Source organism: Lutjanus erythropterus, chromosome 4 (genome assembly GCF_056507025.1).
Source record: "Lutjanus erythropterus isolate fLutEry1 chromosome 4, fLutEry1.hap2, whole genome shotgun sequence".
Taxonomy (NCBI): Eukaryota; Metazoa; Chordata; class Actinopteri; order Lutjaniformes; family Lutjanidae; genus Lutjanus; species Lutjanus erythropterus.
In genome coordinates, this window is record NC_139320.1 from 2,940,776 (window position 1) to 2,954,838 (window position 14,063).

At 38.7% G+C, this 14,063-nt stretch overlaps 1 protein-coding gene across 4 annotated transcripts in view; it reads left to right on the forward strand.

Moving 5' to 3' along the window:
* The window catches only part of cuedc1b (CUE domain containing 1b), a 30,982-nt gene extending 24,078 nt beyond the window's left edge, over positions 1 to 6,904 (forward strand). For 3 of the 4 annotated variants that reach the window (XM_084716778.1, XM_084716776.1, XM_084716777.1), the window contains exons 8-11: positions 114 to 207; positions 678 to 736; positions 3,491 to 3,560; positions 6,303 to 6,904. In XM_084716778.1, coding sequence (XP_084572904.1) covers positions 114 to 207; positions 678 to 736; positions 3,491 to 3,560; position 6,303 — 224 coding nt within the window. In that variant the 3' untranslated portion in view covers positions 6,304 to 6,904. Of the gene's footprint in view, positions 1 to 113; positions 208 to 677; positions 737 to 3,490; positions 3,561 to 6,302 lie in introns of those variants that run through there. The other variant, XR_014769961.1, reaches the window with a different exon arrangement.
* The last annotated feature ends 7,159 nt before the right edge of the window (positions 6,905 to 14,063 follow it).

Sequence of the window (14,063 nt, forward strand, 5' to 3'; positions counted from 1 at the left end):
ACCACCTACTGTAGGTAAATACATCAACCATGGTTCAGTTGCTCATACAACCGCATGCCTTTAAAGTCACCGTCTACTGTAGCTAATGACCTCTGATGTTTTCTCACCTTCAGCAACGAGAAAGAAACTGTTTGAAATTGCCAGAACGTTCTCAGAAAAGACAAAGAGGAGAAAGTCAAAAAGGAGGATGCTCCTGAAGCACCATTCGTATCCTTTGATTAATCTTTGTCTTATTAACTGATAATCACCTTTTTTGTTGTAAGATGGTAAAGTCTTATTTAATGACTACAATAATACGACATTTAAAAAATGGAAATATTTAATTCAGCAAATAAAATAGTTTGCTTCATTAACACCAAGTACTTCAACAGTAACCTTCAACTTTACACATTCTTGTCCTCCATCCAGAGACAACAGCCAGAGACATTACATGATACTGTTTTGTCTGAGTGCTGTTTGTTTTCTTACTCCTAGTGGAACAGATGAAATATATACAGAGGAAAGCATCATTTCCTCTGATGATGCATTTGCATCTTCCATTATCTGCTGCACATGAATCAGCACCATAGTTTTTGGTTTCTGCTTCTGACATACCACTTCCATGAGTCTGTGGATTATGAGACTGATCTGATTTGCGAGGCTGGAGTTTTTGTGTTCTTAACTCTTAACCTTTCCAGATTGGGCACAGCCAACTCTACAGCCAATCTTCTTGACGATGTAGAGGGACACCCCTGTGGTAGGATATCCGTGTCACCCACATGATGTAACACATTTTGGTTTTGTCACTATGTCACACAGCAGTGGTTTAGCTTCAGGCTGCAAATGTTCCTCAGTGGATTCAAACCCAGAGACAGATCTAACTACTGAGCAGTGCTTTGATTTATGTCCACAGAATGAACATTTTAGCTTTGATAAACTGCTTAAAGCTCAATAAAATAACAAGCATTGAAGCAGGAGGGTGCAGAGGTGGCAAAAGTCCACACACTCTTTACTCAAGTAGAAGTACAGATACTTCTGTAAAATAAGACTGGTAAAAGTAGAAGTACTGAACTTCTATACTCAAGTAAAAGTGAGAAAGTACAGACCCTGTCTCTCTTATCCTGTTGCATCTTTTTTTTTCATGTTATGTCTTTTTTTCCTCATGTCCTTTATATCTTGTCTTATGTCTTTTGTGTTGTTGTCTTGCTGTCTTTTATGTAGTCTTGTTTCATTTTTTGTCATCTTTGTCTCATCTTTTTTTGTTTTGTAATATTTTGACGTCTTTTTTGTCTCATTACATCTTTTCTCTCTTACTGTGTCTTTACATCTTTTGCATTTTTGTCTTGTTGTTGAAATCAATCTTTATGGTGAGAAGGTGATGCGCAATAATGCAAAAAAAATAAATGAATAAATAAATCAATAATTCTCCTCAAGTGTGTTAAAACTAAAGTAACAAGCCTGTTTTGAAAATGTAAGGAGTAGAAAGTACAGATATTTTCTTTTCAGATGTAAGGAATAAAAGTAAAACATTGGCAGAAAAATAAATACTCAAGTAAAGTACAGATACCTGAAAACTTTAAGTACAGTACAGTAATTATTTGTGCTTAGCAACTTCACCTCTGGCAGAGAGCAATTATGACATCAAGCCAACATTTAAAAAGGTGACAAATTATGAATGACTCACTTTCAAAACCAGTGATTCAGCAAGCCATTTAGATATTCCTCCCACACTGGAGCACAGCGCATGCTGCGTGGCCCGCTCTACATCGCTGCTTTGATTCCTGCTGTCAACCTTTGTTTCACATCATACCTCTCTCTCTCTCCCTCTCTCTCTCTCCTGTTCCCTGTCTTCCTCTGCTGTCCAATAAAGGCAGAAAAAAAGATTTGCCCCCTCCCCTTTTGTTGAATGTATTTTAGTTTTACTGCCCTTTATGCAAGTATCTCTACCCACAGCTTTAGCGCTACCTCTTGAAGGTGACCACAGTTATTTTGTTAATTGAATGTCTGTGAGCTCAACACTGAACAGACCAGTGTGTAGGATTTAGTGGCATCTTGCCAGGGTTACCATGCCACTGACAGGTAAATGTTCAAACTCCTCAGCCTCTCAATAATAAATTGTTATTTTATGTCATATAAATTGTTATTTTATATGAAATCGACCAGCCACTTTAATTTTTTACCAGCATTTGGTTCGTGACTGGTACCAATTTCCAACCCTGCATGTAGCTGGTTTCTAGAGTGCCCTTGCTGTGGAGAAACATGTGGTGAAGTGTCCTCTATAGTTCCCTATCCGTAGAGAAAACTTGATGTAGTGCTCTCTATGGTGTCCTACCAGTGGAGAAAATGTGATAAAGACCACAAACATCTCATCCTGCCCTCCCCTTCCTACCTATGGTGGCAGTGAAACTTGAGCAAAACATGATCAGCTATTCCTAGAGCCACTCTTTGGTTTGTCCGTTCTGGGATAGTGTAGAAACATGACAGTGCAACACAGTTGGCCTCCATGGAAGAGGAGCTGCTCCCTCTAAAGGCCCTTTCAAACACAATGTGATGTAGTTGCCCTCACTGCTGGGGTCATTGAGCGGTACACAGCACTGTGTTTGCGGCTTTGCTCAACGCAGTGAGAAGCTAAATTACATGAGAATAGAAGGACAATTTAGTTAAAGGCAGTTCACTGTATTTTTCATGCACCTTCATGTGTGTCTTCACATGAGTGCAAATGGCAACACAGGGGACCCACTCATAAAAATATTGCTCCATAGAGTTAATATTGGTCAGAAACTCCACAGGGAGTGTTTGAGTCTGTTGAATCTCTGACCACACCTATGATGACAGCTGGGTGTGGTTTGATGTGGTGTGTTATTATTGTGACCACACCTGTTGTGTTCTCAGTAAAATGAATGAAGAGGCATGTTTTTGATTTGTTTCTGAGGTTTTTTCTGTGCGGTCTTATTGTCCATCTGAATGTAGCCTCAGGCTGGATTCATGAGCAGGTTTCAAGATTTGGGCCAATACCTGCATTGTAACTGTACAACGCAGGTAATAGCTGTAATAGCTGAATGATTATGGCCAGATTAGGCCATGCCGGCTTTTGTTGCATGTCATACCCCTCTCTTTCTCCCATCTCTGCTGTCCAATAAGGGCAAAAAATGCTCCCAAAATCAGAAAAACGTCATCTCCGATGTAGGAAACACCTTAGTGTCAGTGTACCTGCTCCTTTGTTTTCAAATGTGTCTCGATAAAGACAGGCATTCCAGCAGTGTCTAATAACATTCACCACAAAACACTACTGTGTGAGAAATGATAAAATCAGACTGCATGATGACCTGAACTTCAGTCTACCCCCATGACTCAGTGGTATTAACAGAAATCACCCTCTGTCAATCCATCTCATGGTTTTGCTTTATATGCTTCGTCTTTTTTTTTTAACTAATATTCATGAAATAAACATGACTCATTTACTGGAGATGCTCATATAAGTATGTTTATATGTTTTTGTGTGTGTGTCCAGAGGAAGATGGTCAGCCTAGAAGAGCAAACACTCAGGAAGAGACTGAACAACGCAATGAGCCAATATCATGGTAAAGTATTCCTCTGTCATTCCACGATGGGCTTCAAATGAGTCCATGTTGCAATTAGTGTATATAAATCAGCCTGCAACATGATGGCAAAGTCACTGTGCAAACAAACTGACCAACACGGTGCTCACCGGTCAAAAGCAATAAGGACACTTCAAGTAAGACAGTGTCATATTTAAAATGGAATATATGATAATTTGGAAACTAGTGATGTTAATTTTAACTGTTAATTAGCCGACATGTGTAACCACTCAAAAATATTCTTGGCGGTTAACTAATTTTCACACACACACACTGCTCATGTGTAAAGGGAACGATAGATTTAGAAATGTGGACACCTTGTTTCTTCATTGTGCACAGCTCAACAACAAATGAGATTAGGTGCGGTTATGGCCTAACCAACTTCATCTACAGCTCTTAATAATCAGTTTCTTGTCCATATTAAATTGGACAATTCAAAAGTGTTTTATTATGAATTATTAAAACATACTGTGGGTGGGCGGGTCAAGTGACAAAGCAGCATTCAAAGTAAGTTATTAATGACTTCCAGAAACATTGTGTGCAATACTCCATCTTCTACCTCACTCTCTTTCTCTCTGTCTGTCTTCAGAGAAAAATACAAGCATGTGTTGAAACTCAGTTCATGTGTGTACAGAAGAGCAGATAGAAAAAGGTGTTTGAGTGTTCATGTGTTCATCTTTCAGTACTTTTGTAGCTTCTAACTGAGTCTCAGTGGTTTGAATTGAAGTTTCTCTTGTGTGTTGTTTGTACTTTCAGATATCAGGTTTTATGTTCACTTTCAGCTGATAGGAGTCATGTTAAGTTACTGCTGATGAAAACCAAACATTTCCTGATTTTGCTGCTCCATAATAAAAGCTTTTACAGAAAAATAAAAATAAAATACCAGGTGACTTTTTGCATGAACAGTTTACAGGAATTGGAACTCATATCCACTATTTTGCAGCCACTTGACCCAAGACGGGCACATATCTCCAGCAGGTAGTCCTGCTGTGATGGAAATGGAAATCACTGCAATGTCAAAAAATGTCAAGCCAAGCCAGTACATGTGTATGAAAAATGGGCAACTAACCAGTGATGAGTACTGTTCACTGTTTTAGTAGAATGTTGAGCAAAAACAGAATGAAGATGTTTGTGGAACTGTAACGTTGTGCTGGTGAAGGCTCACAGTATGGGAATAAATCTTGGTGGCCACAGAGTCACTTATTGTCATACCATGGTTAATATCGAACTCTGCCAACATAAAGCAAATGTTATTATGCAACCTCATTTCTGCTTCTAAAGATAATACAGAATGCACAAAATGTTGCAGACACTGAGGGAGAGCCAGACTCTCCTCTACATATCTCAAAGAAACCAGTGTGCCAGGATTGAGCCAGAGACTGGACACTTAAAGAACATTTTAAATTGGGTACAATTACCCTCACTGATAGTTTTCTCTGTGGTGTCCATGTGCTGGTCTAAGTGTCTTCATGTCTTTACCACTTGGAGAAAGATCCAGTTACAGTTTACTTGGAGTGCCACTGAGTTCATCCACTTCTACTTTGAGTGAATGTCATTGTTTTCTTTAGGGTTGGGGGGCGTTACTTTAAAAATGTATTCCCATACAGTTACTACCATTACCATTACTTTTGGATTACCATAGTATAAAATATGGTAACTGTTCAGCCTGATATAGTGTTGTTATGGCAACTAACCATTATTTTCATAATTGATTAATCCGCTGATTATTTTCTTTGTTGATCAATTAGTTGTTTGGTTCATGAAATGTCAGAAGATGAAGGAAAATGTTGATCAAAGTCCAAGATGATGTCCTCAAATGCCTTGTTTTGTCAACAACTCAAAGACAGTTTACTTAACCATAACCCTTTTTTAAATAAAAAAAAAAAGACGATTAATTGAGTATCAAAATAAATGCAGATTAATTTAATAGTTGATTAATAATAGATAGGTGCAGGTGTTTTATGTTCCTTATTAGGTTTAGTTCCTTTCCCTTTCCACCCAGTGAAGCATTTTTTCACTAGAGGTCATGATAATGAACTGTCAGCTGTGTGTGCACTGTGCATGGCAGGATATTGTTCTTTAAAATTGTAATCCTACTAGTAATCCCCATTTTTACTAAATGTATCTGTAATCTGATTATGTGTTTTTTATCTGTAACTATAAGGGAATACAGCTGCCTTTTTTGTATCCAGATTACAAAATCTTGTTACATGTAATCTGTTACTCCCCAAGCCTTGTAGTCTTTGCTCTCTTATTATTAATACTGTCCTCCTCAAGGTTGATCTAATCAGAAGAGCTGTTATGTTCGGCTCCACTTATCTTTAGTCGGCTGTGGGGCGCCACCAGTGAATCAACTGGAGGTGATCTAACAGTAAAGTTATGAGACAATTTAGAGAACAAAGTGCAGAAGTGACAGTACTCTGTGTTATGAAATTTTATTTGCAATATGTACAATCAACTAAGCAAATCTTTGGCATTTATCTGCCTTTGAATGTCTGTATTACAGTTATATACTGACTGCCTCTACTCCTTTCTTCCCCTCAACAAAGCTAAAAATAAAAGTGTCCTCCTTTTGCACTGTATCAAACACTTGATCATAGTGCTCTCTGTCAGCCGGCACTTTCACTTTGAAACGCTGCTAAGTAAAGCACAGACAGTATCTTCCTTCATTGTTTTCTTTTGGGTTGAAAACCCTAATTATCCAGACTCTCTTCTGCATTTCAGATCCTCCCATGCTGCACCATATCGGGGTTACCATGGTGACGGCAGCATGACCCATGGGTGGCGGCCACGCAGCTCTTCCTGTCCCCACCTGCTCACCCCACCCTAATCCAAACCAGCCAATTTAAGGCTCAGCAATGAGTTGAGACCCCCCTCCTCCCCAGTGAGGGGACCTGGACTCTTCCCAGCACTGGGCTAACTGTCTGTAAATGCATTCTCTGTATTATAACACTTTATTGATATATAATTTTAAATGTAAAGGAAAAAGCATTAGTCCTTACCAGTATTTCTTAACGGCTTCTTTTAATCCACTGAGAGGTGCACTAGCGCAGTGATGATCTTGCTATATGAACCTTTGTTACTTTTCCAGTCCTGTACAGTAGCAAACTGTTTGTTTCTGATCGGGGTCCCTCAGGCTGGGCATTTCAAATCCAAAGTGTGCACATGCCCCTTTATATACACTAAACCATGTAGAGCTTTTTTACCTTCTTTTCTTAATCAGATTGTGATATTTTGCTGTTTCTGAACGTCAGGGGTTATGTAACTGAAATTCTTATGTGTCAGAATATTGTGGCCATTAAAGTTGTGGCTGCCCAACATGTCAACACTTCTCTATGGCCATAATTATCACACTTACAGGAGTGTGCTTTTAGAAAGCATGTTTGGAGCAGCTGACTTAAATGCTGCAGCATTTGGAGCAGTTGAATAGTTTGGTTTGTTCAAGGTGAAAACAGTGCCATTCGGTCTATTGTAGCACCACTAACAGCACAGTTGCATGGGTGAAAGTTGGGATGTTGTCAGAAAATAAAACCAGGATGACAGATTGTGAGCAAACACAGGCGCCACATGAAGGACAACATGAAGTTGCTTACTAAGCTTCAGAAGGCTAACAGTATGAGTCCAGATAACTTTACAGCCAGGGTATGCTTGAAAGAAATGTTTGTATTTTCTACACAATGTTGTGTGACCAACACTAAAGCAAACGTGTTTATGCCTGTTCTGAATGAATACACTTTGAGGCAGGGGAAAAAGGATGCTGTGATAAGCCGCCTTTCCACCCAAAGTGCTCAGAACTTTTAGTCACAGGAACTACTTTTCAACAAACTGAAAGATTATTTCAGCCTGTTGTTGTTTGCATTTCCAGCACAGTTTACAGACCCACAAAGACTAGTCTGCTAATGTATGAAAAAGCAACAGCTGGTTTTATACATCATTTTTCAGCTCTACAATTAAGTAATAATGGTGCCATATTTGTTAAAGGCAAAATGTGTCAAACAATGTTTAAATTAATGAAAGTGGTGAGGCAGAAATGTCCTCTCCTACAGATCAGACTTAAACATCTTAATTTGGTACAGATTCCTGCAAAACTAAATCACACCATAGTCATTTTAACACCTATATATGTTGCCCTTGTATGCGATGTAGGCGACAGGCATTTAATACTTGTGCGACACTGCAGTAACACTAAGCCCTCCGTCATTGGTCCATCTGTTGTGTGGTTTCAACAAACAAACTGGTCTGTGGCTGCAGATTTTTAAAATTGGTGGGTGAAAAAAAAATGCTGTCAGTACTCAGCCAGTCAGAAATCAGCGGTGCTAGCCCCACACCCAAAATCCTGTACTACCCCACAATCAGGGACTTTTTGAGATGAGATAATGTCCCTAGAATTAATGTAGACTAATTTTTGGGTTATTTATTTTGTTTGGGGTTCTAATAGAATAGCTTTACATTTTTTTTTTATACTGGCCATATTTGCAGCTCCTTTACTCGCCCTCTGTCTGAAACACTAGCTCCTGTCCCCCCTCCAAAAAAAGCCCATTCTGCTCTGATTAGTCAGCTCCCTGCTCACTGTGATTCAGTAGGTATTCAGTTGGTGGGACTGTCACCTATCTAGAGGTTGTGCTCAGCCCTTTATAAGGGGAGGCAAATCTGACTGGTGTTTTGGAACGCACATTTGAAAAGGGCAGAAAAGCAAAAAAGAGATATTTCGGGGGTCTTTAGAGACACCAGGGATGAATCATTTTGTTGAAAAACCTTGAAAAAAGTATTTGGCATAAAATGTGACCTAGAAACTGGTTTCTCCTAGGGCCTCCCTTAGGAAAGTTCCCTTGGTGGAAAAGTGTCAATAGAGAGGGTCATGATGCGATAATGGTTCAGATATGGCACAACTATACATTTTCAGGCAGTCTCTCCTTGAAGCCATTCACAGAGTTGGACTCGATGGCTCCCAGATTTGTTGCTCCATGAGTGACTCCTCCTGGCTGGTTCGGGTGCTTTCACCATGGGGAGTGAGACCGCAGGGGGAGCTTGAACCACACACATTATACCCCAATGGTGAAGCCTGGCAGATTAAAAGAAACAGCTGGAGACAGCATGTGTCCCAGAGGTGGCTCATGTTTGTCTGCAGCCCTCCCCAGCACACCAGGACTGTTGGCAGTAGCAGAGGAATGTACTGTATGGACACAAAATGATGTCAAAAAATAATGAAAGAAAGCCACATGAAGGAGATGCTGTTTCAAAATAAAAGTGTAGCATATTCAGTTCACTTCAGAATAAATGCTGACAAGCGGCTGGCTGCCAGATGTCAACATCTACCTCCTCCTACCCATAAGCCCTTGAATGATTAAGGTCATGTCCTGTTGGTTGGGATTATGTCTTTAGTCCTACCACATCCAGAGATGGCTCAGACCTGCATTTTTGGGCATTACTGTATTTTATTTTATTTTATTGTATGTTTTTCAGAATGGCATTGTTGTCACCTCGCACACTGAACCAAACCAGGAGTGTGAATCCACTGCTCTACATGCTTGGAGTGAGCGTGCCCATAGAGCTTCATCACTGCTTCACTCAGAACTTTGATAATATTCTGCCATGTTTCCAGAACTCTTGCATTAAAGCTACAGTAGTAATTGTTATGGAAATAATATCACTCAGACTACGTTGCCATATCTCAGACTGTTCCTGTAGTCTTTCAGCAAATCATGTCTTCGTTGATCTCATCTCCTCGAGTGAAGGAGAACACATTTCTAAATGCCAGTGTTAATACTGTAATCAACAGCATCGTGTTCAGACAGGAGAATTCATGGTTCTGATTTCCTTGTGAATGATGGATGTGTCTGTTTATGAGGATAAAACATCTGAAGATGACTGAAGTTGGACAAAGTGAAAACAAAAAGAATGCTTGTGAGGATGTCATCCATCCCTTTCTACTGCTCTTTTCATTTGTATGTGTAGATGTGAACCTAGCATGGAGTAAAGATGTAGTCAAAGTCTGATGTAGCCTGTGTGAACAGAAGGTGTTAGAAGAGGAACAAAAAAAAACTGCGTGCTGTGGACATGAGTAAGTTTACAATGCAGGGGTTCCCAGAAAACTGCCTGATTTTAAGCTCTAGACTAATTAGATGAATTAACTTTCAATCTGTGAAATCAACTTTCTTTCTCCCTTTGTGAATAAAGTGTTTTTTTATCACTTCAGAACATCTTCAATTAATCTTTCTGGATTTTTTTGTCAGTTTTGTGAGTGTTATCTGTCCCCATTGATTCAAATACTTAAATGTGCTATTCGCTTATTTAGTGAGGAATAAAGTTTGGATGTCAGGATGACATTAAGGAATCTGTTGAAGGAACATTCCTGTGTTAAAGCATGTTTTAGACCATTTACTACTGATTATATACATGATGTTAATTTTAAAGCTCCATTTATCACTATTTTAACATTAACAATGGATCGAATGACGGTGAGAAGTGTCAAACCACAGAGAATTCTTACCAGCTCTGCAGCACAACATAGTTCATTGAGCTTTTTAATCTTTTTCAGCTCATTGTTTTGGAGCAGCAGGCTGCAGTTTTGAGTGAAAAAGCTCTGACAAAGCCACCATACACAACATCCCCAGCAGCAAACAGCACAGTTACAGACCAGCTGGTGAACACAGGGGAGCCATTAGCAATTTAAGAGCCACATTTACTCTTTGAGAGTTGGTGGAGACCAAAACAGACCTAAAAGGATACTGAATACTGGGTTTATTATCATCAGGTGAACACAAACCTGACTCTAAATGAATGCTGAAGTCCTCTGTGTCTGCTGAATGTGTTAATTGTTTAACATGTTACCATAACAACTTAAGGTTATAATATGTAACATTTCCACATTAAAATGTCTAAAAACACTAGTTATATATTTTGTTGAGTTGTGTACTTACATGTACTTACATGTTTCCAACAAGGTTCAAACCCAGAGAAATCTGTGATTTATTCAAGCTAACGGTGCGTTTCCTCCCAGCCCCTAATTGTTTTAACTTGCAGGGAGACACAAGATACATCGGATATGTAACGTGAATAAAACTTTAATACATTACCTCATCTGTGAATACAATTTCTGCTTGAGTTAGATACGATTTTCATTGGAAATGGTGGTTTAACATTGAAAACAACATTTCCCATGATTCCACGCTACTTCATGATGTCATCAAACTTTTTTTTATTGTTTTCATGTGAGAGACCCCTAGCAGTAAGCTGGCACGCCAGGTGGTGTGTTGTATTGAACCATCTGGGAAGTTGTCTGTCTGAAGACCCCCTAAAGAGTAAAGAACCCCATTCATTTTCATGGTTGCTGTAAGACTCTATTACGAAGAAGTTTATAACTTTATTCATCCCCAAGGGGAAATTGCGTTCTTTTCACTCTGTTGTAATTTTTGTACATACATACACACAAACAGGACCAATAGACATGCATTAGAGGGCGGTGTCAGAGCGAGGGGGATGCACACATATAGTCAAGTACCTCAAGCAGTGAGGGGTTCAGTGCCTTGCTCAAGGGCACCTAGGCAGTGCCCAGGAGGTGAACTAACACCTCTATAGCTACCAGTCCACATTCGGTACTTTGGACCGTGTGGGACTTGAACTTACAACTCTTCGGTTCCCAAGCCAAGTCTTTACAGACTGAGCTAGTGCTGCTGCCAAATGCCCTGTAAATAGGCTGAAACATGCAAAAACACTGGTCTGGTCCTTTAAGACTAGTAGTCATATAAATGGGTTGAAAGGTCATTATTTGCAGGTATTGATGTAGAGAAGAGCAGTGTTTATAGGATAGTCCACCCAAAAATGTAAATTCAGTCATTGTCTACCCCCCCACCCCCACCCCAAAAAAAAAAAAGAAAAAAAAAAACGGAGATTGAAGGTCAGGTTTAGTTTTTTAGTCCACAAAAAACTGCTGGAGTTTCACAGAAAGAGGATGTTGCAGAATCTCCCAAACAAGTGAAGTGACGGCATGTTGGGACTTTAGGAGACTTGGATTACATCAGACGAACAGTATGGAAGCGTTTTATGTTTTTATGCTGTTGTTTTTTTATGTTTGAAAACTGGTCACCATTCACTTCCATTGTTTGGGAGATTCTGCAACACTGTTTTCCTGTGAAACTCCAGCAGAATTTTGTCGACTAGAAAACTAAACCTGACCTTCAGTCAGCATGAGGGTGAGTAGATGATGACTTAATTTTCATTTTTGGGTGAACTATCCCTTTAAGGGACAAATCCCAACATTGATCCCATCATCAAAATGAGGTGAAATGTCACAATATTCACTGATGTTGTCTTTTGAAGTCCAGTTTGTGCTGGCTTGTTTGAACATTGAACTTTAAATGAATAACTGCAAGTTGACCGTCATGTCACAGTGAAATTAATCCATAAATGATTGACCTTTATTGGTTGTCTGGCTCTATGTGTTGCATAAAAACACCAGGCAGCGTGTTAGTTTATGGAATGTCAACACAAAAATAGCCATTTTAAAAGAACTTAATTATCTTAAATGTATGACAATAGAAGTCGTGTCAGACTGAGGCAGGAGCCAGTCAACATGACTCACAGGAAGCATGAACGGATGGGTGGCTTTTGTTTTTAGTCCACGACCTTTCACCTACCAGACTAATCAACTTTGATTCTGTATCCTCAATATCACCACCTACTGTCATATCCTTGGACTGTTAGAACACAGAAAAGCGAATCAAAGAGCCTGAAATCAGTGTTTTGGGGTCTCTGATTCTCGTCTGTTGAAATATACGTTAATGAGCTGCTGGTTTCAAGAGCTGTTTAGCAACATTTGTCTGTCTGGTCACTGTGATCTGCAAGTGGGTTGATGTTTGATTTAGTTTAATAAAACTTGCTGATGTGTTCTATCAGGGAAAGCCACCCTGATTATTCTCTTTGTTTAGGTTTTTGACACACCATAGATGCACAGGGTGCTGTACAGATTATTTCCCTGAAGTTAACGCAACATTTGGACTGATTTGAACCTTTCAGAGCTGTTAGTCATAACCACGCTTGGGAGGTTTACTCAGAAATGTATTCTAATACAGTTACTAATTACCTGTTAAAAAACTAACATAATCCAAATATCACAATATTAAAGTAATGTAACTAAGTAATGTTACTTTTGAATTACCTCTGTGTAAAAAATGGTGAGAATTGTTAAGCCTAATATAGTGTTTTTAGGGCTGCAACCAATGATTATTTACATCGTTGATCAATCTGATGATTTTTTTCTCAATTAATGGATTAGTTGTTTGGTCCATGAAATGTCACAAAATAATGAAAAATGTTGAGTCCAAGGTGTCTTCAAATGTCTTGTTTTGTCCACAACTCAAAGATATTCAGTTTACTGTCAGAGAGGAGTAAAGAAACCAGAAAATATTCACATTTAAGAAACTGAAATCAGAGATTCTTTTCTTGTTTTAATTAACAAAATGACTCAAAACAATTCATTTATTATTAGAATAGATGCAGATTAATTTAATAGTCGATTAATAATAGATTAATTGTTGAAACTCAAAGTGTTTTATGTTGGTTTATTGCTTTGTCCAGCTGTTTCTTACTTTATTGTGCACAATTGATTGATTGATTGATTGATTGATTGATTGATTGATTGATTGATTGATTGATTGATTGATTGATTTAAAGACAAAAAATGTTGAACTTTCCACCCAGCAAAGTATTTTTTCACTAGAGGTCATGATAATGAACTGTCAGCTGTGTGTGCACTGTGCATGGTAGGATATTGTTAAATGGTAATCCTGCTAATAATGCCCATGTTACTAAGTGGATCTGTAATCTGATTACATCTTTTTTTTTATCTGTAACTGTAATGGAATACAGTATTCAGATTATTTAATCCCATTACATGTAATTCATTACTTTTTAATAACAGACACCAGTAGTGGTTTTACATGTAAAATAATTTCAAACCATAGTCAAACAGTTTATAATATTACAAGCATACCTCCTAAAATGTTGGACTATTAATCACATCAGCCCTCATTTAGATTTTCTCTTTGATTTTAATGATTAATCTTCTAAAACTACAGAGCAGGACTGATCAGAAGAATCAACACTGGACTTCATTTCATAGGTGTCCACATTTGACGCAGCACTGAAGGGACAATTCGCTCAAAGCAATGCAGTAGCTCATACACAATCAGATACATCTTCAAGTTTGAGGAGTTTTTTAGTTATTTGGATGTGAAGTTCTTATGATTCTGTGCATATCAAACATTCTGTAGATCACATGTCACACATGCTACAGCCACACAATATGTTGTAGTTAGAGTTAAGAACATGACCATGATCTTGACTTTGCACTTGCACCTTTGGTTGTCACGGGGAAATGTAGGAAACCATTAATATCTAAACAAGTACAGCGAAGTTAATGTAGCCGTGAATGTACCACGTGATGACTCTTTTACAGTTTTCACGTGGACGTCTGGTCAGTGTAGA